The sequence below is a fragment of the Diachasmimorpha longicaudata genome, chromosome 10, assembly GCF_034640455.1.
Source record: "Diachasmimorpha longicaudata isolate KC_UGA_2023 chromosome 10, iyDiaLong2, whole genome shotgun sequence".
In the NCBI taxonomy this organism is placed as follows: domain Eukaryota; kingdom Metazoa; phylum Arthropoda; class Insecta; order Hymenoptera; family Braconidae; genus Diachasmimorpha; species Diachasmimorpha longicaudata.
This window is the reverse complement of record NC_087234.1, coordinates 1,485,736-1,509,233: the sequence shown is the minus strand read 5'-3', so window position 1 is coordinate 1,509,233 and position 23,498 is coordinate 1,485,736. Positions and strand designations below refer to the sequence as shown.

The following is a 23,498-nucleotide window of genomic DNA, read 5'->3' as shown; positions in this document are numbered from 1 at the left end:
AATTAATTGTTGTTAATGGAAAATGTGGCTCACAGAGGTCACTACTAAGGCTTCATTTTAAATTATTTATTTAAAAATAAAGGAAAAACTAACGAACTATTCTAAGCATAGTACAAACGAGCGCAAGCTTAGTTCAAACGATAGTAGTAGTTCATTTTTGGAAAAGCCATTTCCTGTTGGCTATCTGGTTATGGATAAGTTGCACCCAACCTCAAAACGTCATCCAACATCTTTATATACATTCTTCTCCGCCCAACAGAGGCGTAATCCAACAAAAGATGTGTCAAACCAGTCTCTCAATTGACGAATCAGCAATGACAGATTTACAAGTGCTTCGGTAGATCCTGTGAAAATATATCGCATTTATATAATAAATACTCGTATCAAAGGTTAGATGATCGATAATGGATCGCAATAAACTTGGACTGTCCGTCAAAAATTCCATCATGATGGAGGACCTGAAATTCAAATTTTTGGGCCTTATAAATAAACAGGTGAGGTTACCAAGAATATAACAACAAATAAATTCACATGATGAAATTTCCGGTTTCATATTCAGGATATGTGACTAGTTACAACCGTCAATGACATGAAAACAGGTAAAAACTTATCTTCTAGACTTCCGAATGAGAATTTTTGCACTCGAGTTGTATTCCTTGTTTGAGTCATTGACAATTTGAGGAAGTCGGAATAAAAAAAAAATTTGGTTTACTCCGGAATGACACAAGTGCCACCATTACAATATTCTTTTGGTTTCTGGGGCATCAGTTACCGTTCAGATAAATACGAAATGCGAGTTTTATTCGTAGCTTTGTGTGCAACAAAGTTTTTCTTCAATTTTTCACAAATAAATTCATGAATGGAAGTAATTTCTTTAAAACACAAAAGTCATTTACTTTAGAATGACATGCGAGCAACCATTAAAAGTTATTTAGTCCTCTATTTGTTCAATTTTCTCAAAACTAATACTCAATATTTGTATTTTTACATTTCAGAACATTCCATATCATTTCGATGCAACATTAGAAAATACAAAAAGATGACGATTGCAAAGCTTCCCTTGTGAATAAACAAAAAAGGAATTTCAAGATTAATGGCATAAATAATTTATTTCGATAAAAAGTTATATGCTTCCGATCGATTTCGAAGATGAACACGAAATCACTAATGGTTGTGTCGATTTCCCTGAAAATTCGTAAAAACTTTGTTTTTTTCCAAATCAGAAGTCTGAAGATATTTTTGAATGTTATCTGTTCAAAGAATACAATGAGCTCACAAATTGTGGTCCCCTTCTACTGATTCAAACTTAAAAGACGATTCCGACAGCTGGTTTCTGGAATCGATTGTTATGGTAATCGTGGACGTGTAATAAATTTCCTGATGATTTTGTTAAATGACATGTTTCAAATTTGAGTACATCTAAACAGAATTTTGCCCTGCAAATTTGTAGGAGATATATTTGAATTATAAAAAATACCATCGGTTCTATGGAAGAAAAACCTAATAATAAAGATGATAATAAAAATATTCTTGCTAAATTAGACTTCTCAAAAAATAATTCGAACAAAAATCTGATGTTATTTGATAATATGTAATACACAATGAATTGTTCCTGATCGAGTGATATGATGAACAAAATAATCCTTCGGAATTAAATTGCAATTTTTTTAGTTGCAGTGACTATTCTCTATGCAAACGATTTCCTCCTCATGATGAATTTAAATAATTGCAGAATCAAACGAAGATTCCATCGATGGGACTGAATCCAGAGTTATTAAACCCGCTCGACTCTATTCGTCACGATTTTCAAGATGACGCTAAATCAGAGGCCAGCCAGTCAACAGAAGGTGAAGCAGTACCAGACCAGGAGATCCTGGAGTCGATAGAATTATCGTATTACAATACAGACGGTACCTTCGACTCTTGTAGACACGAATTGAAGAAATTACCGGATAAGTTGAACTGTAAAGATATCGAGAGGTACTACAAGAGGCTGAAGCAGCAACAGCAGGTGGTGTCCAAGAAGGTGCTGCAGTTGATTCTGCAGCAACAGAGTGCCTGTAACGCGGAATTTCAAGAGATTTTGAAGCTTCAGGAGCAACTTCAAGATGTCCTCGAGATTTGCAGGATGGGAAGGTTTGATCTCAATCTGGCAAAGAAGCAGTTCACCACTGCGAGTTTGGGGATTTTAGCAAATTACAGGAAGCGCCAGACAGTTCAGCAACTTCTGAATAGCCTAAATACCATCAAAACCTTGCAAAAGACGGAAGATCGTCTGCAAGAGCTGCTGAAAGAGGAGAATTATCCAGGTGCTATATCTCTCCTTCTGGAATGTCAATCAGCTGCTCAAACTTACAAGCATTTCCACTGCGTCGTCGCCCTGCATGGAAAGCTCCAGGACACGCTCGAGCAAAGTGAAGAGACGCTCGACCACACGCTCTCCCGGATATGTCTTCAATTCGACAAGAAAACGTACTCCTCAGTCCAGGAGGCCTATAAACTCCTTGGCAAAACCCAGACAGCAATCGATCAGCTTCATATGCACTTTACAGCTGCTATTCACAACACGGCCTTCTCCGCAGTTCACTCTTACGCTGGCGGTGACATAAAACGTCAGTACAAGCAGATCTGTCAATCAATTCCACGCGACTCTCAAATCAACTGCCTCATTGACCTCAGCAAGGCCCTCTGGAGGATAGTCTGTTCGTACCACCAGGTCCTCTCCTGGCACAAGTCAAATCCCTCTTCCCCGGAGGCTTCAGATCCTCCGAAGAACCTCGAGGAGACCTTCAGCAATCAATACATCAAACAAAAGTTGGAAAATGGGATGACGAGAATATGGCACGATGTGGAGATCAAAATCTGTACATTCCTCACAGCCACAGACCTGACTTCCCTCAAGTTTGAGCAGTTTGTCCAGGTTCTTGGAATTATAAATCGTCTCATCGAAGTTGGGGAAGAACTCTGTGGCTCCAAAACTGAGAATCTCCAGAAGACTATGAGAAATCAGTGCTTCTTGTATTTCTCTCATTACCATGTCTGCAGGCTCGATGAATTGAGGATTTTCCTTGAGCACGATGGCTGGGAGCTTTGTCCGGTTAAGTCAACATTCGTTGCAACTCAACTGCAGGAGTTCAAAAGCCTCAGACCAGCATTGATCGACTGCAGAAGCCCGGATGGCTCCAGTGAGCATGACAACTCAGTCTTCGGGTGGTTGCATAGGTATCTAGAGACTGATGTCTCTCCATTCGATGTTGGCATGGATGAGACCATGGATGAGGACATTCTTGCCAATAATTTAAGTCTTGATATTTCAGGTCAGTGATACATAAGTTAATGTAACGTTACTTATATAATTATTAAATATACAGCCGATTTGTAGTTGATAATTAAGAGGTCTTAGTCGACGCTTGTTCAGTATGTAGTACTTTATCTGAAAAAAGTGCTGGCACATTTTGGTACTCTTGATAGAACAGTTCGAAGCCTGGGTGAACAAATAGATGATTAGCTAACTCATCACCGTTGTCAATATAGAGAAGTGCAATTAGTAAAAGAATTCCGGAATAAAATAACGATCGGAGAAATTTACTTCAACAATTGAAAATTGGGGAATAGTTCTTTGGGAAATATTTCTTGGGCAATTTTTTTAGAGGATCTTTTTTGGGCATAAAATTTCAGGAATCTTTATCGGAATTTTTTTCCCTGGGAATAGCTATTCGGTAATCAATTTCAATTGAACAATACCAATCGTAGAAATCGATTCAAGAGAAAGTACAAATTTGCAAGAAAAAGTGACATTGCTGGCGGTTGATGTTTGGACCTGGAGGCATTGGTATCGCTGGATTTCTCTGAGGATAACCACTCTTTGGCCTCTTCCAATAGCGTGTCCTCATCCTGTATAATAATCAATTTCCATTAATTCCATACAGAATGACATTGGATGAAACTTCAAGTTCTTTATGAACTTCGCTGATCGATTGAACACATGCTCGATACTTTAATTAGGAACCTACGACTCGATATGTTCATAATTATTATTATTGATTATTATTTCAGGTGGTGATTACTCGGAAGTGTCTTCTGATGAAGAGACCGAAATCATTGACGAGGGTTCTAAGAAAAAGAAGAAGAAGAGGGGAATCACAGGCCCAATGGTCACCAACACGACGTTGAGTGTCTTGAGGATCTGTGGAAGATACCTCCAAATGTCTAGATTACTCAGATCGATTGCTGTGACTGTCACCCAGAGCATGTTTCAATTTTTCGAGCTTTACTTCTATGCAATTCATAATTTTTTTACTTCAGACCTCGAGATCTCCAGTGATTCTGTTTACAGTCCGATATTAAAACTGACTTTAGCTAGAATTCGTGAGAATTTGATATTGGGAGAGGGAGAAGTAAAAGAAGAGGATGGAAACGGAATGAGAAGTGTGAAGATTCAGCAGCCGATGCTATCGATGACAGTTGATCTTGCTAATGAGAAAAGATTGTATGGATTGGCCGAAAGGATTGTTGCGGTGGAGTCAATTGTGTTCCTGGGGGCACAGTACGAGAGTCTCAAGAGTTATTTGGAGAGATTGATCAAGGAAAAGGAGGAGAGAGGATTTCTCAATCAGTTCTATGGACAAACGATAGCATCTGCAGTTGATTTGAGGAAGCCGGTGTACATGGCTGTGGTATCGAGGGCCTTTGATGTTGCAGGAGTATTGAATCTTATGGGAAAAGTCAATTGGGAAGTGAGGGATGTGATGTCCCAGCACAGTCCATATGTGGATAAGATTCTGAAGGAGGTGCTGGAGATGAAGAAGAGACTGGATGAGGTGGGGGCGATACTGCCGCTGGTCGATGAAGTCAAAACTGCAATCTGGGAAAATGTGGGACATCTGGTGACGCATACTCTTGTGGAGGGGTGAGTGGAAATTTTTGATTTATTTGATTTGCTCGCTTGTGCAGAAGGGAGTCAAGATATTTTTATTTGTTTTTATTTGTTAAGGTCTCAAGGGATAGCGTATTCATAAATTAGATGTATTGTTGAATTTTTAAGTTGTCAATTATCATTATCAATCTTTAATATGGAATTTTTGTAATCTGAAGTTGCAATATTTGAGTTACGATGTATTTTACTTACGAAGATTTGAGTTGGAGTGATTGATATGGTGAATCAGAGAGGATATTATTGAGTAGAAGAACTTTGAAATTGTGTTGCGATATCGTCAAGTTGGGAGAAGTTCGTATTTTTCCCTTAGAACAACAACATATTCATTTACAATTGACACAAATTTGGATATCACAAACATCGTCAATGTGGTCTATGAGAAGTTCAATTCAAAGATTAGTATTATTCCAAGGAAAAACAATCAATTTACTTATTGAAGTATTTATTTCACGACTACAAACTTTTTATTTATTCGTGAAAGTGGAAATTTTGTTAGCTGAAGATCATATTATGTTTAAAGAAAGTCAACTTTTTCATTCGTTCGGTGAATATATATGACTTGATCCTAAGAGCTGTTTGATTTGATTCAATCAAATACAACTCGAAGAGAAATGTTAATGTTCGTCCTAAGATCTTATGTATTTTAAATTAGTTCTCGTAATTATTACTTATTTCAAGATAATAATATCAATCAAAATAATTTATTCTATTGGTATAGCAACAGTTAGTTCATAGCCGGCATTTCTATTGTAAATTACCTCGTGACTGTCTAGAGTCTAAAGTAAACTTTTCATAATAATTCTTGAAAATTCTCGAAATATTCTTTCATTTCTCTCTTCATAATCCAATAAGAACGATTGCCATACTTCCATTCGGACACAAAAATACTTCGTACGATTTAGTATTAGTATTTAATATTTCAAACAGGAATTGAAAAGTCACATTTCCATATTAACAATTACTTACAGTCTTTTTGACATAATGATCAATTTTTTCCCTCCCCATAATCATAATTTCCATATATTCTCTTATTTAATCATCTCATCACTTGATTTTACAGATTCTCAAATGGTAAAAAATGCTCCAACGGAGGTCGTGCTCTCATGCAACTCGACTATACCCAACTGAAATCCAACTTCGAGATAATAACGTCTGTGAGACCAATGCCCCACAGCGAATACGTGGAAACCTACATCAAAGCCTATTACATATCAGAAAATATACTCGAGGGATGGATAAAGGAACACAAGGTACTCAATCAGTGCTGCTGGCAAATGAATCCTCTTAACAAATCCTTGATAAGTTTATCGAATAAAAAACTAAATATCTCATTTGTGTACTTACAACCGTTGAACTTTCTTCCAGGAATATTCGGTGAAACATTTGATAGGTCTCATCTCCTGCGCCTGTCAAAATAATAAAAAGTCACGCCAGCGACTCATCTCGATCGTCGAGGAACAACGACCCAACAGGTAACGATTGTTACAGACCCATCACTCTACAATAATTTAAACAAACGGAAAAATGTTTTTAATGAAGAATTTGAGAACTAAATCAATCATGTAGATTTCGCTTTCTATTGGAGTAATCGAAAGATTGGAAGATCTGTAAGTGAATCTCATTTTTTATTTTTATTATAAGTATATTATGTTAATTTTAAGGCTATCACAGCCATGGTTAATGGTACAGTTGGTTTAAGGCTGGAGGTTGCGTCTAGTTTCATCATTGCGTCGACCTTTTGCAAACATTCCAGGGCTTTGAATACTGATGTTTGGACGGATGTCTCGCATCTATGTTTCCTGGTGATATGGATAGCGGGGGTTGGTCTAATCACGCTTTTAATCGATTAGCTCTTCGTCTTTATCGATCGTCTTCCTGGGTTTTTAAGTAACGAGATCGGACCCACGCCATAATTATAAAAATCATGATTGAAAAGGTCAACATCAAATGAGTTTTCAATTCAAATTTGCCGGTTTAGATAGGTGTGATCTAATGAAGAATCAGTGTCGTAGAATTTTGACATATCGATAGTATCGATTTGTCCTTTTTACAGTAGAATCTATTGATTAATTGACAATAACTCTGCTGATAAATCGAGAAGTTGAGAGCATGATTCGATGACATCGGTAAGGCCCCCATTATCATATAGGAACAGGATAATGGGGGGCAATGGGGGGGGGGGGATAATGGGGGGTTTCCTCTATGAGGGAAAAAAAAAACACGTTAACTACCATGAACCTCGATTCAAACCGTACATTCATGCAAAACTCAATGCGAAACTCAAAACAGTCGGAATATTGTTACCTTCACCCTCTCAAGATGACAATAAACGAAACGAGAAAATATCGAGCGTCAGCGGATTTTTATTTCTGTGTTACGAACACACCATACTATAGACAATCGAAAAGGGTTGAATAAAAATCGAGGAGAATCGAAGGGAGAGGCTGCAGAATTAGCTCGATTTGCTCGGAGGTATTCGCAGAGCGGGGTAGGGTCGATCGCTCGGTCTCGGGAAGAAACTCACTTAAAAATATAAAATAATAAGACAAAATCGACCAGGAAACCTACTACATAAAGACGAGAGTTATTTTATATTGTAGAAAATCGCGAATCTCTCTTGAAGTAATTTTTTACCCATATTCGCACTCTTGAGGGTTACATAATCCTAAAATAAACAAAGGGACAGGTGGCAGAATTCTGAAAAATTCAGTCATTAAATATATATGTAGACCTCCAGATATCGGAGTTGCACCCCAGAAAATACACATTAATATTTGCAAAACGTCCACGCAATGCTGAAACTAAAGGTGCCGTCCATTCAGAGGCCAACTGTGACAAGTATTTTACCAGTGCAACATACAAGACAGTTTAACAGCATAAATATTCATTTAATAGGGAAGTGATAAATGCTTTTATTATCTGGAAAGTAGGCGCTCTTAGGAGTGAATATCCATAGTATATTGTTCACTGCGGGCGGAAAGTCGCCCATTCCCGGCGAGTTTGATAGGTGCTGCCTGAGGTGGATGAAGGATGGTGGAGATCACGAGGACTGCAGCTATCGAACTCACCGGGAATGGGGAACTTGCGCCAGCGGTGCACATACGATTTTTTCACCCATCTGTTACGAAAAGTTCGCGCACAGTATAATTCAGGAGGGTTTCGCCGTCGTCAAATAGGGGTGGTCTAGGGGACGCAGCGCCCCCGGCAAGGAACATTGTTTTATTTGTATGTGATATGTGTAATTAAAAAATGCGGATATAATCAATAATTTATTTGAAAAAAGTGGCGTAACAAGTAGTCATTTCGTCAAGAAAGAAAAATGAAAGAAAGCAAAATATGAAAAACAGGATTTTTCTAAAACTTTGATCAAAATATAAAATGAACATTTTTCATGCGTATAACAACAGACTTGACAAAATAGAAAATTTCCAGATATTATTACAAAGAAAAAAAGGTCAGATATATTTTTGTTGGAAAAAAGGTTCACCAACTTTCCCTGCGAATGAAATCATTTTTTATTTTTTTTGATGAATAAGACAATATTTCTGAAATTAAATGAAAAATGCAGTATTGGTGAAGGAAATAACCAATACTGTGAAAACTATAGAAGTTGTAACTACTGATTAGTATGTACTAACGCGGCCGTACTACCTACCAGTGTCTGTTTACATCGAGTTTTTGGGTTTGGCGAAGCTTATCTGTAGAACTGCTCCGTAATTACTATAATACCATGTATTAAGGATCACCAACCCAGCCAAATCTAAGTGAACTCTCAATACCTCGATGTAAATAGGTTTAGTGTGGGGAATATGACGGTAGCGTCGAATTTTTTTATACAGGAACGTGAGCAATCAGTGAAAAATCGAGAAGTGAAATTTTGCAACTTTTAGAAAAGAAAAAAAAGAAAAGAAGAAAAAGAAAAAAAGAAAAGTACTTACTTTCTCGTCTCTTAGTAGGGAACAAAGTACGAACTTTTTGTGCAGAGATGTGAAAAAAGATATTTCTTCTAGAGATATTGATTCCCCCATAAAATATGTATTTTATTGTTCTCTTCTGCATTTCGAAAATTTTCACCAATTTCTTCTCCATTGTATTATTAATTTTATGGAGACACTTTTATGGAGATTTTGAGAAAAAAACGCTTTCCAGATCCTAGAAACATTCAACTCTTCTAACATATAGTTGATTTTTTATGTCTAAACATTTTTAACGCTATTTAAATAACGAACTCATCATGTCACGAATTGTAAATAAAGAGTGTATTTAATTAACCAACAATTAAAGGAAAAAGTTGTTTCAGCCTACGCTTCAGGTCGATCCCCATCATACTGCCATCTGTTCCTTCCCCTCTCCACGGCAACGACCACACTGATTTGTTGTCTTTTTCCCGAAATCCCGATAAATGTATTCAGAATTACAACTTAAATTAGTTTTACCTCTCCATGTTCTCTTCAGTTGTGTCACTTTCCCACGACCCTTTTTTCGGGCGTTTCCAGATTTAATTCTTGATGTAGTCTATGTGAACTTCCATTGTCGGCCAACTCATCGACTTTTTCATTATCGAGAATATCAGCCTGACCTGGAACCCACACCGTCCACATATGGGGGGAGGGGGACCTGGTTACCAGGGACAATTGTCCTGGGCTTCGTTTAATTCAACTGTCAATTATCTCTGGAGATATCTAAAACTACTAAAAAAAACTCCTGAATTATAAGTAAAACTTGTATTTAATTAACCCAAAATACACAAAGGGATGTCCTCTATTTCATGGCCAATGTAGATTAATCCCCGTGACATCCAACGCCGCGATATCTACGTCCACTCCCAGTAAATCACCTAAACTCGGTTTCGTTCTTCCAAAGTCCCCATGAACAAACTCCTTAACGTAAGTTCCTGCTTGTGTCTTAAAATCCAAAATAAAAAGATTATCTAACAAAATGTCTGGAGTATTTTTTTTCAATTCTTCAGCCTCTTTGTTCGTCAATCGCCTCCCACGCATTCTGTACAGCATTCGCACACGTGCGGCCAATGGCCGTCGATGTAGCACCCTGACAGGTGTCTTTTGAATAATCTTCACATGCCTCATCTCCGCTAGTTTTTCTAAATTCAGGGCTTCGATTTTTGATTTATTGTTGACGACACACAGAGCCCTGTAAAATTTTGATTTCTTGTTCTCGCCGTCCTTGAGGGTCTTCAAATGTTCTGCGTCCAGGAATTTCAGATTCGAAGTAATTTGTACTAGTTCTGTAGACGAGTTGATCTTTTCAGAAATCATTTTCATTTCATCCTCAGGAATCGTTGTACGTCTAGGGTTGATCAATTCGACAGCGAATGGCCTCCCAGAATTGATTGTCCTTACATCAACGTCTTCCCTACCTGACGACAAGAATTTTAATGAATCAGCTCTCGTCGCCTCAATCAAAGGTCCACAAAGAAGGTCCTGTACAGACGATTCCATTTTCTTCTCTCCATTTATGAACCAAGGTGTCTGACTGAGTTCTCTCGACAATTTGTTGTATCTTCCTCCAATAAATACACCAGCATGAGAACAGGATATTTTCTCCAACTGTATTGGTCGCGTCGGTTTTGCTGGGGGAATAGCGAAGAATTCAGCAAATTTATTCTTGTCGATCGTTGAGAGGACCTTCTTGATGTTGTTTCTACTGTACTTAATGTTTCGATTTCTTCGTTCGTGATAATTTGGGTCACATTTCTTCAACAGATAGTCGTAATCACTCTCGTCGCAATCGTGGATCAGTGAGATATCAATTAAGAAAGGGGATGGACTGTTACCAGTGATCGATGTCTTCGAAATTTTGGCTTCGATCCTGGGGAGCATCTGGATCTTCCAGACGTCTTTGATTGATTCGATTCTGAGAAATAAATGTTCTAGGTCGTTCGGGGGAAGGTCCAGGTTCTCGCGAATTGATATGTCGAGGAACTTCTCACGGAGCGTGAGGGACATTGGGACTGAGAGGGCACATGTGAACGTGGGGGAATCGTTGCCCTCCAAAAGAATGACTCTGGTTATCTGAAATTGACGAAATTGAGATATTGAGTTTGAAGAATTCGTTTTTTAAAAATGAAATTCGATTCAACAGGTGGAATTTGAATTTATATTTTGAAACGTTAGGGAACACTTTGTTAATTATTTATTTTTAAAAAGTGTCATGTTTCTTTATCAGAAATCTACTTGTTCAGGAATATTCCTAAGCCTAGGAATGAGGATAGTTTTGGTTTAAGGAGTTTTTGCCCACATCTTCTCATTTTTCATGTTTTTTGGAATTTTTTCGAGCCCCTAAATCAGATAAAGGAAAAAATATTTTCAGGTTTTGTCATTATTCAAGGACTCACTAATTTTCATAGTTGTGCGTCTATTTGTTTGAATTTTTCGTAATGGTTTGTAAATTTGATTAAAAGTTTACTGAGAAAGTAGGAAAATTCTTCCACATTGAAAATTCGTGAGCCATTGAAAAATAGTAAAACTATAAAACGATATATTTTTTCACATCAATTTTGTCAACGGTTTCCCAGAAATAAAAAATCTAAAAAAAAATGAGAAGATATCGTCATTGCGCAGATGTCAGACGTAATTTTGTTGGCAAAGTTCGTAATTGAGAGGTATTACTAGGAGGTTACGATTAAAAGGTGCTTGTTGTCGTGTTTTTACCTCCTCCAACACTTGGTGTTTGCCGGTCTCTTGAAGTATTCCAAGGCAAGCGATACAGGGAGATTCCTCAGATATTTTGTAGGATTCTTCAACATATTTTAGCTGGAAAATAATAAATTTTTGTTACGTTGTGAGGGAATTCAACTTGAAAATGTCAATATGAAAATTGGAAAATATTTAGCGATCGATAACTCAAGATTGGCAGTGAAATTAATGCACTGTGACATAATTTCAAATGTGATTTGTGAGTCTTTAAAAGGAATTGAGATATATTAAAATGGTATCATGTGATCAGATCATCTTAGGAAAAAATAAAAATCAAATTATTTTTGAGCATGAATTTAATTAGAAGTTAAATAGGTTTATAAGAAAATATTACGACATGACATTTAAGATATCATGTAGTTTGTCTTCACAAAAAAATCTCTTATGAAATTGTTTGAACCAAAATGATCTATTACCAAGATAATTCCACATTAAACAAGAGTAGAAATTCAACTGTTACTATTTTAACAGAATTATGTTTTACCTTTTTGGAGGCCTCAATTGGATTTTCATAATATTCAGGATTGTGTACAGAGACTAGTCGTAAACAGCAATTTATGCAGCATCCAATCTCCAATAAATACTTGAATATCTTTATTTCCGTCTCATGAGTCAGCGAATCCATTTTGAAGGTGTCAACTTGTTAACGAATATCAGGAAATCACGTTAATAAAAATTTTCAAACGATGTTTGTCAGTCATCTGCACACGTGTGCAACATTGAAAACATTCAAAGTTTGTACTGCTCAAATAAAAAATAAAAATTGAGGTTATGGTTCCTTCTTCAGTCGATAAAGTCCATTACAGCAGAGTTCTTGAGATATATTCCTGGCAGATGGAGCGGCTGATGACTTATTCATTTTACCTTTGAAAATGGGGAATGGAAATGAGGAAAAATATATTCCTCTGATCATTTAATAAGCAATAAGCAATATTGTATTTTCACACTAGGCTAGATACAGAAATTTCTGGACTTTTTAAATTTTCAATAAATGATTCACGAATACTAAATTAAAAAATGATTACATAAGATTATTCGTATATAATTGTGGAATTATTTATTCAATTGATGAATATGTTATAAATCAAAAATAAATATCTCCGTCAGCTACAAAGTTGGACTTTCAGCTCCACTCAACAATTTTTTAATGTAATTTTTTTTTTTTGTATCAAATGACATTGAATTAACCCCTTTTATCTTCAATAGAAAATATCGAAATATCGACATACAGATAAAATCTGGTTTAGACTTCTCCAGACAACTAATTACTGAAGTCCTTAAGGGGTTACACCACTGTAGAATTTTCAAAAAATTGAAAATCTTTTTATTGGCTTAAAAATTGTTTTGAACCCTCTAAAATAAAAGGTAAAAGGTTTCATATCGGTCTGAAATTTTTTTCATGAAATTTCGCCCTCTTCTCCGAACACAAGTCAAATATTCAAACGCATTTTCCTCGAAACATGTTTTTTCAAAACTGCAAGCAGTGTAACTCAAACAATTTTTATTTTTTTTACTCCAAATTTATATCACTTATTTAAAATAACATTCCGCACAGAAATACGTAGTCGATTTTCGATAAGTTGTATTTGTTGGTCAAATAGAGGTTTTTAGAGACATTTCAGTAACCATTTGTAGGTGAAACAATAACTTTTTTCTTTAAATGTTTGTCAACTTCACAAAAATTAATATTTCAAAAATTTTCTACGTATTTCTGTAGATATTCTAATGCAGATTGAGAAAATATTTTTTTTGTTCCAGATTAATTTTTACGCCTTGAGTACTGCTTGCAGTGGAGCCATGTTTTTCAAAACCTGTTGACAGGAGTTGCCATTATGCCGCTATTTTGTATTTTTCTTCAATAAAAAAATTTGTTTTCTTCATTTCAAGAGATGCATAACAATATCCTCACAAAGAATTATCCTCATATTTTTTCTTCTAGCAAAAAACACTGTTTTTTGCCTCCCTACAGTGGTGTAACCCCTTAAGGGGTTATTCTCATGTGAGCACTTCAAAAAATCGATTTTTTTTTTTTTTGATATTTTGACAGTAAAACCTATTGAAAACATGCTGTGAAAAATTCAGACCGAAATTCATAGTATTTGATAAGTTACAGCTCATAGTCGCCGACGTGTCGTAAGCGATTGTCTACCAGGCTTTAAACTTTAAACGCGTTTTTCTCGAATCATCATTTTCTGAAACGGTCAAGGTCCTACAAGAAAAAGTATCCAACCGATTGCTTTAAAATTTACATATGTTCTTCTACTCATTTATAGTTATCGTCCCTACCACAATTGTTTATTTTCGACAATATCTTCATATTTTTTTTAAACGATTTGTAACGAAAAAGAAGGAGATTTTCGTGATTTTTTTTTTGAAGTTCGATATTTTTTTTTGTTTTTAATGAAATTGATTATATGTGGTAGGGACGATAGCCACAGATCTACTGAATAATAATCCATTCGATTTTTTTATCTCAGACAACATGAACAGCTGCTATCACCTTGACCAGTGAGCTACCTTTTTTTGTTGGGGACTACTTTGACTTTAAAAAAATATATGTTAAAAATGTAAAAAACGAAAAAAAAATTTTTTTTCGTATACTTCAAAATACAAATAAAAATGTATTGAAAAATCAACATGATTGAAGTTTGTTGTCGCATTAAAAAAAAATTCCGAAAAAGTGGTAAAATATAGGCGTACACATGAGAATAACCCCTTAAACGAACGCTAACACAATTAATTAATTGATTATACATAATTAATTAATTATGTTGAACGAGTTGAACACTCGTCCTACATAATTAATTGTGTTAGCGTATAAACAAAAATTTTGGAGTTTACTTTTTTGTCGGGCACTTTCAAAAAATAATATTTTTAATATTCAAAAGACAGAACTTCCGTTAAATTCAAACGTATGGGAAATAATTAGGGTGAAAATACTTAAATACATTTTTAACTAAATTAGTGCATAAGTAACTCCAACATTATACAACATTTAGTGTTTAGTTTTGCACCAAATACTGAATCCTTCTTTGCTTGATACTTACAGACGTATCGAACATTAACTAACAAAATATTTAATATTTCAACGAGTGATAAATACAAAGTACTTAAATACTAACTCACTTTGTGGATTAAATACAAAATGTTCAGATAATTTGTTACTTAAGAGACAGAAAATATCAAGTCCGATAATATTTAAACAGTTGGCACTTGTAAAATAGTGTTATATATTTTTCCTAATCGACTAATATCCACTAAAAATTACGTATATATTTCGTAATCTCAGTGAATTGGACAGATTATTACAGTTTAGCGAGTTCAGGGATCGAAGGATTGCAGATGCAGTGAACCATCTGAAGGTTTAGCTCATGTGCTCTGGTACTGTCCACTCTACACGGAAAGAAAAATCTGACAATTTTTATAGTGTTATTCCGATAAAAATTACTGTGCTGTCTTACAATGTTGGTGTAAACTGCAGGTCTGAGAAAAATTACTATGCCACTTAGGAACATGTCTTAAGGGGTTATTCTCATGTGAACGCCTATATTTTACCACTTTTTCGGAATTTTTTTTTTATGCGACAACAACCTTCAATCATGTTGATTTTTCAATATATTTTTATTTGTATTTTGAAATATACGAAAAAATTTTTTTTTTGCGTTTTTTACATTTTTAACATATATTTTTTTAAAGTCAAAGTAGTCCCCAACAAAAAAAGGTAGCTCACTGGTCAAGGTGATAGCAGCTGTTCATGTTGTCTGAGATAAAAAAATCGAATGGATTATTATTCAGTAGATCTGTGGCTATCGTCCCTACCACATATAATCAATTTCATTAAAAACAAAAAAAAATATCGAATTTCAAAAAAAAAATCACGAAAATCTCCTTCTTTTTCGTTACAAATCGTTTAAAAAAAATATGAAGATATTGTCGAAAATAAACAATTGTGGTAGGGACGATAACTATAAATGAGTAGAAGAACATATGTAAATTTTAAAGCAATCGGTTGGATACTTTTTCTTGTAGGACCTTGACCGTTTCAGAAAATGATGATTCGAGAAAAACGCGTTTAAAGTTTAAAGCCTGGTAGACAATCGCTTACGACACGTCGGCGACTATGAGCTGTAACTTATCAAATACTATGAATTTCGGTCTGAATTTTTCACAGCATGTTTTCAATAGGTTTTACTGTCAAAATATATTAAAAAAAAATCGATTTTTTGAAGTGCTCACATGAGAATAACCCCTTAATCAGCTTACGAAAACTTCTATATCGGTTTTGTAAAAATGCAAAGTTTGATGCAACATTTCCCATATGACAAAGGCGAAGATCGGCAATAATCGGTTATTTTCGGCGCTCATCGTTAATCAATCACTATTGGATTGTGGATAGGGATTGTTTCAATAATATAAAAACGATTTAACTATCAACTTTAATTATTTATTATCGCACGCATAAGGTATATCTTTCGGGTATCTTCAGATGTTTCTGCAGACCTTTCTGATGTCTCCAGATCAACTGACTCTTAGTGACCAAAGGGTTCAGACTGTAGACCCATTTGACAAAAGGCCCTTGTTCATTAATTCCTTTCTGTTTCTATTTATTAAAACTATTCTAAACATTTCGGTGCTGTTCGGAGAAAAATTATAAAAACTATAACATACTGAGATGGACTGAAAACAGCTGTAGACAGACGATTCATTTTTGTCCACACATATCAAGCCCTGAAGACTTGCTGTGTGGCAGAGTCAAAAGGCCCAGTAAAAAGGCCCATAAAATAAAGACCTAGATAGGAATTTTTAAAAGATTTCTATCAACTTTTCATTAAATGTCAAATAAAAAACGATAGACCTTGAAATTTTACAGTGTTGTTTAGTAAATTTTACGAAGTCAATATCAATAATTACAAAATTTAAATTGCAACTCGATGTGTGAGTAAAAGACATCGCAGTATTGTAGCTCGATTCTAGTACTCGGAACCGTAATTTTTCACAGATTTTTCTCTTCGTGTATAACTACTATTGCCCAAAACTTCTGAATAGACTGCAAAGTGAGTATTATTCTCCACCTTATGAAATTTGCCATTATCTGAAAACCTTAAAAATAAAGATTATTGTTTTAATTAACTCGTTTCTCACCTCAGGTAAATTCGATATTTAATGATATTGAAGACAACTGAATGTTGAACAAGTAAGAAGGCAAATTATGTATATTTTGTTGAAAAACAAAATATTTTCTTGTCGTTGTGTTGTGTTTCTTGTCTTGAATAAATCAATAGATTTGAATGTATAAAGAAAAAAATATTTCGTAATCCTCGAGGCAAATGTCCATTACGAAAATTTTCTGAAGCTGTTAAGGTTTTTTCAATCTATTCTATTTTTACTTGAATTCGTTATGAAAAATTATATTTCAGACCCTTAAATTTTCTTAGTCACCGCCATAACCGCTTCGAACGTACGTCGCTGACCCCCGAGAGGAGAAATTCCTATAATCATAGAACCATTTCAAGTAAGACAGCCCATTTCTTCGAAAAAAAAAAATACAATTATAGAAAAGTTGACAGGGCATATTGTTAGAAAGGTTTTTACATTTTTCTTATTTCCTCCCAGAAATATCTTAATAGAATTTTTCTGGTTATTTGGAGTAGCATGCGATGCTGAGGAAGTAGAATAATACCGAAAGAGGGAGGCTTTTTTTCCCTTGCCATATTGTGTGCGTATATGTGTTGACGCCTGAAACGTTTGTCGATCGATCTTCGTCAGACTTGATTTCGCAGCGTGCTACACAATAATCCAACAAATAGAATTGTACATTGCCCCATCTAGAACGGTTTTTCCACTCCCCGTATATCTTGACAACTGGCGGTGCGTTGTCAACAGACCCTTATATTAGGACTATGTCGAACTTAGGGTCTAAATCAGTGAAGCTTTTGTCAATTTATTGGAATTGTCAGTGGCTTCAAAAATCGAGCTCGTTGCTAGATTGTTGTTAAATAATTTAATGCTATTTTAATATTTTTTAAAATATATAGAACCTACAGATATTTTACTGACCTAATCATATAAATACTATACACTGAGAGAAAAATAAAATTTTTCCAGTTAAATATTTGTCTGATAAGAATTGAAAGCGCATTTCCCAATGGAAATTTCGGGCATTTGTTTGTCCAAAACAAAATATCATTGGCAAAATTATATTGTTCCCTCCGTCTACTTATCTATATGATTCCATCGCTTCCCTCAACTCTTCCATAAAATGTTGATAGAAAAATTTAATTAGTTGTAAAACAATTAAGTAGCGTAGAACTTGTACTTGGTGGACCCCATATTAGATTTTAATTGAAAGGTTAATAAATGAATAGACGTTTAAGTAAGAGTAATTGAATTATATTTTACTAAGATGTGTTCACACTTCGAGAGCAGTCGCCGAACTAACAAACGATTTCGAAGTCTCAAAAGCCGAAGCATCGGCATCATGGTTTCTTTCTTTCCATAAACAGAGATTTGTTTATATTATTTAGTAAACACTCGTTAGAGTTTTCGTCGTAAGACCACACAGACGGCTTCTCCAAGAAATAATGACCTCGCGGTATAATAAATATAGACTTGTATAGGTCTGTAATATGATCGTATTGTTTTTGCTCTTTTCAATACCCCATGAGTTGATAATTCTTTTTTCAATTTTTTTTTCCAGATTCTTCAATTTTTTCCAATTGGTCATTGTCTTCTGAATAGATCTGTCAGAGTTTAGAAAAGAAAAATCAACAGTTGTCAGTTTTCATTCATTCAGCAAAAACAATTCAATTGTTACCGAGAAATAATAACTATTTTATGTGGTTATTTTTCCTATCCAAATTTCAGCCAATAGAATTGCACCATTTGTTGATATTTTAGCCTACCCCGAATTTCAGCGATTATTTTTCCCATCCAAATCTTGGCCAATAGGATTGCACCATTCGACGTTATTTTATATAGTCAACACGGTATTTCAGCGGAAATTCTTGGAAATTTCACTGGAAATTTTGCATGTTGCCTATATAAAAAAAAACAAATGATGACGTAACCCTCAATTGTATCTGACAGATTAAATGGCAATTCGTTGAAAATTATGTCTCATGGTGCAATTCTATCGGCCAAGATTTGGATGCAAAAAATAATCACATATAATACCACAAGTGCTTCAAAATTATCGAATATTTCCCGATAGATTCGTTGCAAACAAATGAAGGAGTCAAGTTTTTCAGGCTAAAAAATCACGAGCGCGAAGCACGAGTGATTTTTCCTGAAAAACTTGACGACTTCATTTGTATGCAGGGAACCTAGAGGGAAATATTCTATAATTTTGAAGCACTTGTGGTATTATATGTGATTATTTTTTGCATCCAAATCTTGGCCGATAGAATTGCACCATGAGACATAATTTTCAACGAATTGCCATTTAATCTGTCAGATACAATTGAGGGTTACTTCAACATTTGTTTTTTTTTATATATATCAACATGCAAAATTTCCAGTGAAATTTCCAAGAATTTCCGCTGAAATACCGTGTTGGCTATACAAAATAACGTCGAATGGTGCAATCCTATTGGCCGAGATTTGGGTGGGAAAAATAATCGCTGATATTCGAGGTAGGCTATACAAAATATCAACAAATGGTGCAATTCTATTGGCTGAAATTTGGGTGGGAAAAATAATCCCCCGAATACCACTCGAACTTCGAAATTATCTGATATTTCCCTCAAGCCTAGGTTCCCTACAAACAAATAAGCTTGGGTATTATATGCGATTATTTTTTTCATCCCAATTTCAACGAATCAAATGGTGGCATTTCCCGTCACGTGGTACAAGTAAGAGGGTTTTACTTCGGATATTTTTCGGATATTTCCCTGTTTGCTGCTAAGCAATGAAAATATCCGATAAAAAATTTGTACGCGTTTCAAACCCCAAAACTGTCATTAGAAAAAATCAAGTTCGAAGACTTTACCTCGACATGAGCAGATTTCGAGGAGAATCCTTGGACATTATTGATAAAAAAAAATTTTAAAAATGTTCCTAATACTACGGTGAAGACAAAAGCCACAATTTGGAAACAATTCTCTGCATTCAATTCCCAATTGAAATTGGAGACCAAAAAAATCAGTGAAATATCAGGCTTCCATTCGGAAGCCAAAGTCTTTCTCAGCCTTTATTCTTTCATCTCAATTCCTGACCCGCAGACGTGTCAATCCTTCTTGTATTCATTTTTATTATTTATTTTTCTCCAAAATCTTCAACAAACTGTGATACGTTATTGAAAATGGCCATTCTTCTCAATACACATCCTGTGAATGCGTTCCCAGTGAATGGTATGCGTGGATAAGACCAAGGATGGGTGTGCTGGAGGCGGGGGGAGGACGCGAAAAAGGAGAACAGAAAGTATGAGCAGTGGCATCGTGAAGAATGTCATAGATAGTTGTTTCTGGACGAGGAGGGGTGGCTGACACCTCGGTGATGGATCGTTGGTTGGTCCACGACGGCTGGCTGCTGCCGTTTTCTGCTCATCCTGATGCTTCTCAATCCAACATACGCGTGATCCATATTTCGGTCATGGGAGGGATGGAATCAGGAGAATAAGTAATTTATAACGGGCTCACTTCCGTTAATTAAATTTAATAAAAACTCCGCTGCAATGCGATACTACTGGTTCTTTGTTATTCATTACGAGACCGAATGCGCGCTTCGCGCGCCCTATTTTGATTTCCCGCCTCAAACACATTGACCAATTAGGAGAAAGTCTTACACATGAAGTTAGTCGATGACTTCTGTGGTTAATTTAATTTAATTTATGCGCTTGTGCTTTCATAGACCGATGAAGGGCGATCACACCGTAAAAGAACGAATGTGAAAGTCGTTGGTATAAATATGATGAGAGAGGTAACTTGATTCACAATGGATGCTTTTAGGAACACGAACGTTTTCGCCTTTTCGACTAACGCGAAACTTCATTCATTTAATCGGCCAATGGGAAAGACCTTACGCGATTTCGACTCGGGCGAACTTCATTTATGTGCTTCTGCTTTTATAAATAGGAAATAGGAAAGTGCTGGAACCTAAGAGTTGGATTATTTACGTTGTCGTGGTTTTACATCTTGTGTGCATTGTTTTAGTTTAAAATATCAGGGTATATTAGGCGTTTAGTTTGCATTGTTTCAGATAATTACATATTTGTTGTATATAGTTGGAGTCTATTACCTTTGCGAATTTTGTTGCGGTGTAAGGAGGGGAACAGTTCTTGGCTGTTGGATTTTTCATGAAATAAATAAAGAACAAAAATCAATCTTATTCTCTTTTGAGTGTTTATATTTAAATTGAAAAACATTTTTATGGGTTGGAATTATGAGAAGTGTGAGGTATCATGTTTAGGTTTGATTTTAAGTATGTTGACAATGTGGAATGAATAGGATTCTTTGAAAGCATCTGACTTAAAAAAGGTCCAGGGTGTTGTTTCCCTTTGTAGATCTAGTTATTTGAGTTGAATAATAAATTATTTGAGTTAAATAATAAAGAAAGAAAATAGTTTAAATTACTTACAGAATTATTATTTCTAATAACCCATTTCCAATATTGGCTCTCAGTTTACTAAACAATTTTGTTCTCTGAAGGTGAAGACAAAAGCCACAATGTGGAAACAATTCTCTGCATTTTGTGCAGACAGAAAATATACGCTGGAAACCACAACTACCAGTGAAAAACCGTACCATATGACGCGAATGCCACACATTTAATTGCTTGAAATTGGAATGAAAAAAATTATCCAGCCAACTAGCTCTCGACCTTCGAAATTAGTCGGATATTTCCCCCCAGTTTCCCGGCGTAGCACCGGTCGGGATAAGTTTCGCAGAAAAACCCTCGCGCTCGTGAATGTGTGAGTAAAAGACATTACTCACACATGAAAATTCCTATTAATACAGTAAATTTTGCAATAAATTTTAATTGTAATTATTGATATGTGGCTTCGTAAAATTGACTGAACACCACTATAAAATTTCGAAGTCTATCATTTTCTATTTGAGATTAAATGAAAAATTGATAGAAATCTTTTAAAAATTACTAGCTAGCTCAATTTATTAGGTGTGTGAATAAGTCTTTCCCGTTTTTTGTAAGAGATGCCGCCACCAATACTGTGGGAGTATTCAATGGTTACATATGTCATAATCAAAGCTTATTCATCTGTCAACAATTCCACACTAACACATTAGTTGAAATTTTTTCGCATCATAAATTTTTGATATCGTGAAAATGTCGAAATTTGAGCCGAGTCGACGTCATTTGCGGGAAGTGTCACTTTATTGGTTCAATTTGAAGAAATCTGCTGCCGAGGCGCATCGATTGCTTCAGGAAGTTTATGGAGAAGGTTGTGTCGATGATTCAAGTGTTCGCGGATGGTTTCGACGCTTCAAAAGTGGTGATTTCGACGTGGAAGACAAGGAGCGTTCCGGGCGGCCGCAAATCTTTGAAGATCAAGATTTGGCGACTTTGCTTGATGAAGATTCGTGTCAAACGCAAGAAGACGATGGCCAATACTTTCAATAATTCATTTGTAACCATTTTTTCACAATAAAGGCTTAAACTTGAAAAAAACGGGAAAGACTTATTCACACTCCTAATACTTAATTGGGCCTTTTTACTGTTCCAGGTAGCAATTCTGCGGTATCTATTCGTGATTGGTTAACGATGAGCGCCGAAGATAGCCGATTATTGCCGACGTTGGACTTTGTCATATGGGAAATGTTGCATCAGACTTTGAATTTTTACGTAACCGATACAGAAATTTTCCTAAGCCGATAAAAAAATTTTACTAGCTGGTATCGTAATTTTTCTCAGACCTGCAGCTTACGCCGAGATTATAAGGCAGCACACTAGTTTTTATCGGAATGGCACTATACAAATTGTCAGACGCTCGGCACAGGAATTTTTCAGCGACTTTTCTCTTCGTGTACGTCAATGATATCCCAACCAGTCAAGGGTTGGGTGAAACCGAACTGCTGTACCGCTATATGCGACGAGAGGAGAAACAGTCCGTTATTCTGAGTAATACTATGGGGTTGTCGTGGATTAAAAAAAAATATCAGTATATGGTGGCGCAGTGGGAGCGTGCTAATGGCTACTGACATGCAGTTTTGATGGATCGTCCCACCGCACACTTTCTATAACCACTCCTGAAACAACCACGGCGTTTTCCCAACCAACTCAGCCGTACACCAACAATGTTCAGCATCATACGAAGGGGATGAACTAGTTTCACCCTGAAAACCATCATCATATTTACCAAATGCTAGACGCCCTTTTCATATTTTACTTCTATTTCGCTTGAAAAATTTCATTATTTCAATTCTCAAATTTGAATTTTTGCATTTCAGGTACTTTTGCTAGCATTTTTGGGAACATACCATGTGGACTCAGGCACTTCAATTTTCTTGTACTCCAGAAGTCGTTAAGGGATTACTCTCATGTGAACGCCTACATTTTACCACTTTTTAGGAAATTTTTTTTTTATGCGACAACAAAATTCAATCATTTTAGTTTTTTAATATATTTTTATTTGTATTTTGAAATGTACAAAAAAATTTTTTTTTGCAAGGGGAAGCTTGTCAACTTTTCCAGTTTAAAAATCACGAGCGCGAAGCGCGAGTGATTTTTCTGGAAAACTTGACGACTTCATTTGTTTGCAACGAATCTATCGGGAAATACTCGATAATTTTGAAGCACTTGTGGTATTATATGTGATTATTTTTCCCACCCAAATTTCAGCCAATAGAATTGCACCATTTGTTGATATTTTGTATAGCCTACCTCGAATATCA

At 35.5% G+C, this 23,498-nt stretch overlaps 2 protein-coding genes and 1 long non-coding RNA gene across 6 annotated transcripts; 1 reads left to right on the top strand and 2 right to left on the bottom strand.

Annotated features, from left to right (window-relative positions):
• Positions 1–180: 180 nt before the first annotated feature.
• Positions 181–13,559, top strand: LOC135166640 (syndetin). Of its 4 annotated transcripts, none has more exons than XM_064129094.1 (6): positions 181–494; positions 996–1,351; positions 1,733–3,317; positions 4,057–4,909; positions 5,997–6,186; positions 6,302–7,088. In XM_064129094.1, exons 2-6 carry the CDS (start codon positions 1,349–1,351, stop codon positions 6,410–6,412), a joined length of 2,742 nt encoding a protein of 913 aa, XP_063985164.1. In that variant the 5' UTR covers positions 181–494; positions 996–1,348; the 3' UTR covers positions 6,413–7,088. The 4 variants fall into 4 exon arrangements, 3 of the variants coding, with proteins under 3 accessions (XP_063985164.1, XP_063985162.1, XP_063985165.1); XR_010299720.1 differs by lacking the exon at positions 996–1,351 and adding an exon at positions 13,411–13,559 and having other exon boundaries at positions 182–494; positions 6,302–6,543; XM_064129092.1 differs by lacking the exon at positions 996–1,351 and having other exon boundaries at positions 182–494.
• LOC135166642 (tRNA pseudouridine synthase Pus10) lies at positions 9,646–12,425 on the bottom strand. The gene is made up of 3 exons (XM_064129102.1): positions 12,137–12,425; positions 11,608–11,709; positions 9,646–10,968 (listed from the first exon to the last, which is right to left on the bottom strand). Exons 1-3 carry the CDS (start codon positions 12,275–12,277, stop codon positions 9,703–9,705), a joined length of 1,509 nt encoding a protein of 502 aa, XP_063985172.1. The 5' UTR covers positions 12,278–12,425; the 3' UTR covers positions 9,646–9,702.
• Positions 13,560–19,030: 5,471 nt separating the features above from the next.
• On the bottom strand, positions 19,031–21,419 carry LOC135166654 (uncharacterized). Its single transcript, XR_010299722.1, has 3 exons — positions 21,226–21,419; positions 20,887–20,930; positions 19,031–20,203 (listed from the first exon to the last, which is right to left on the bottom strand). It is a non-coding gene; the product is annotated as an uncharacterized LOC135166654 (long non-coding RNA).
• Positions 21,420–23,498: the final 2,079 nt, after the last annotated feature.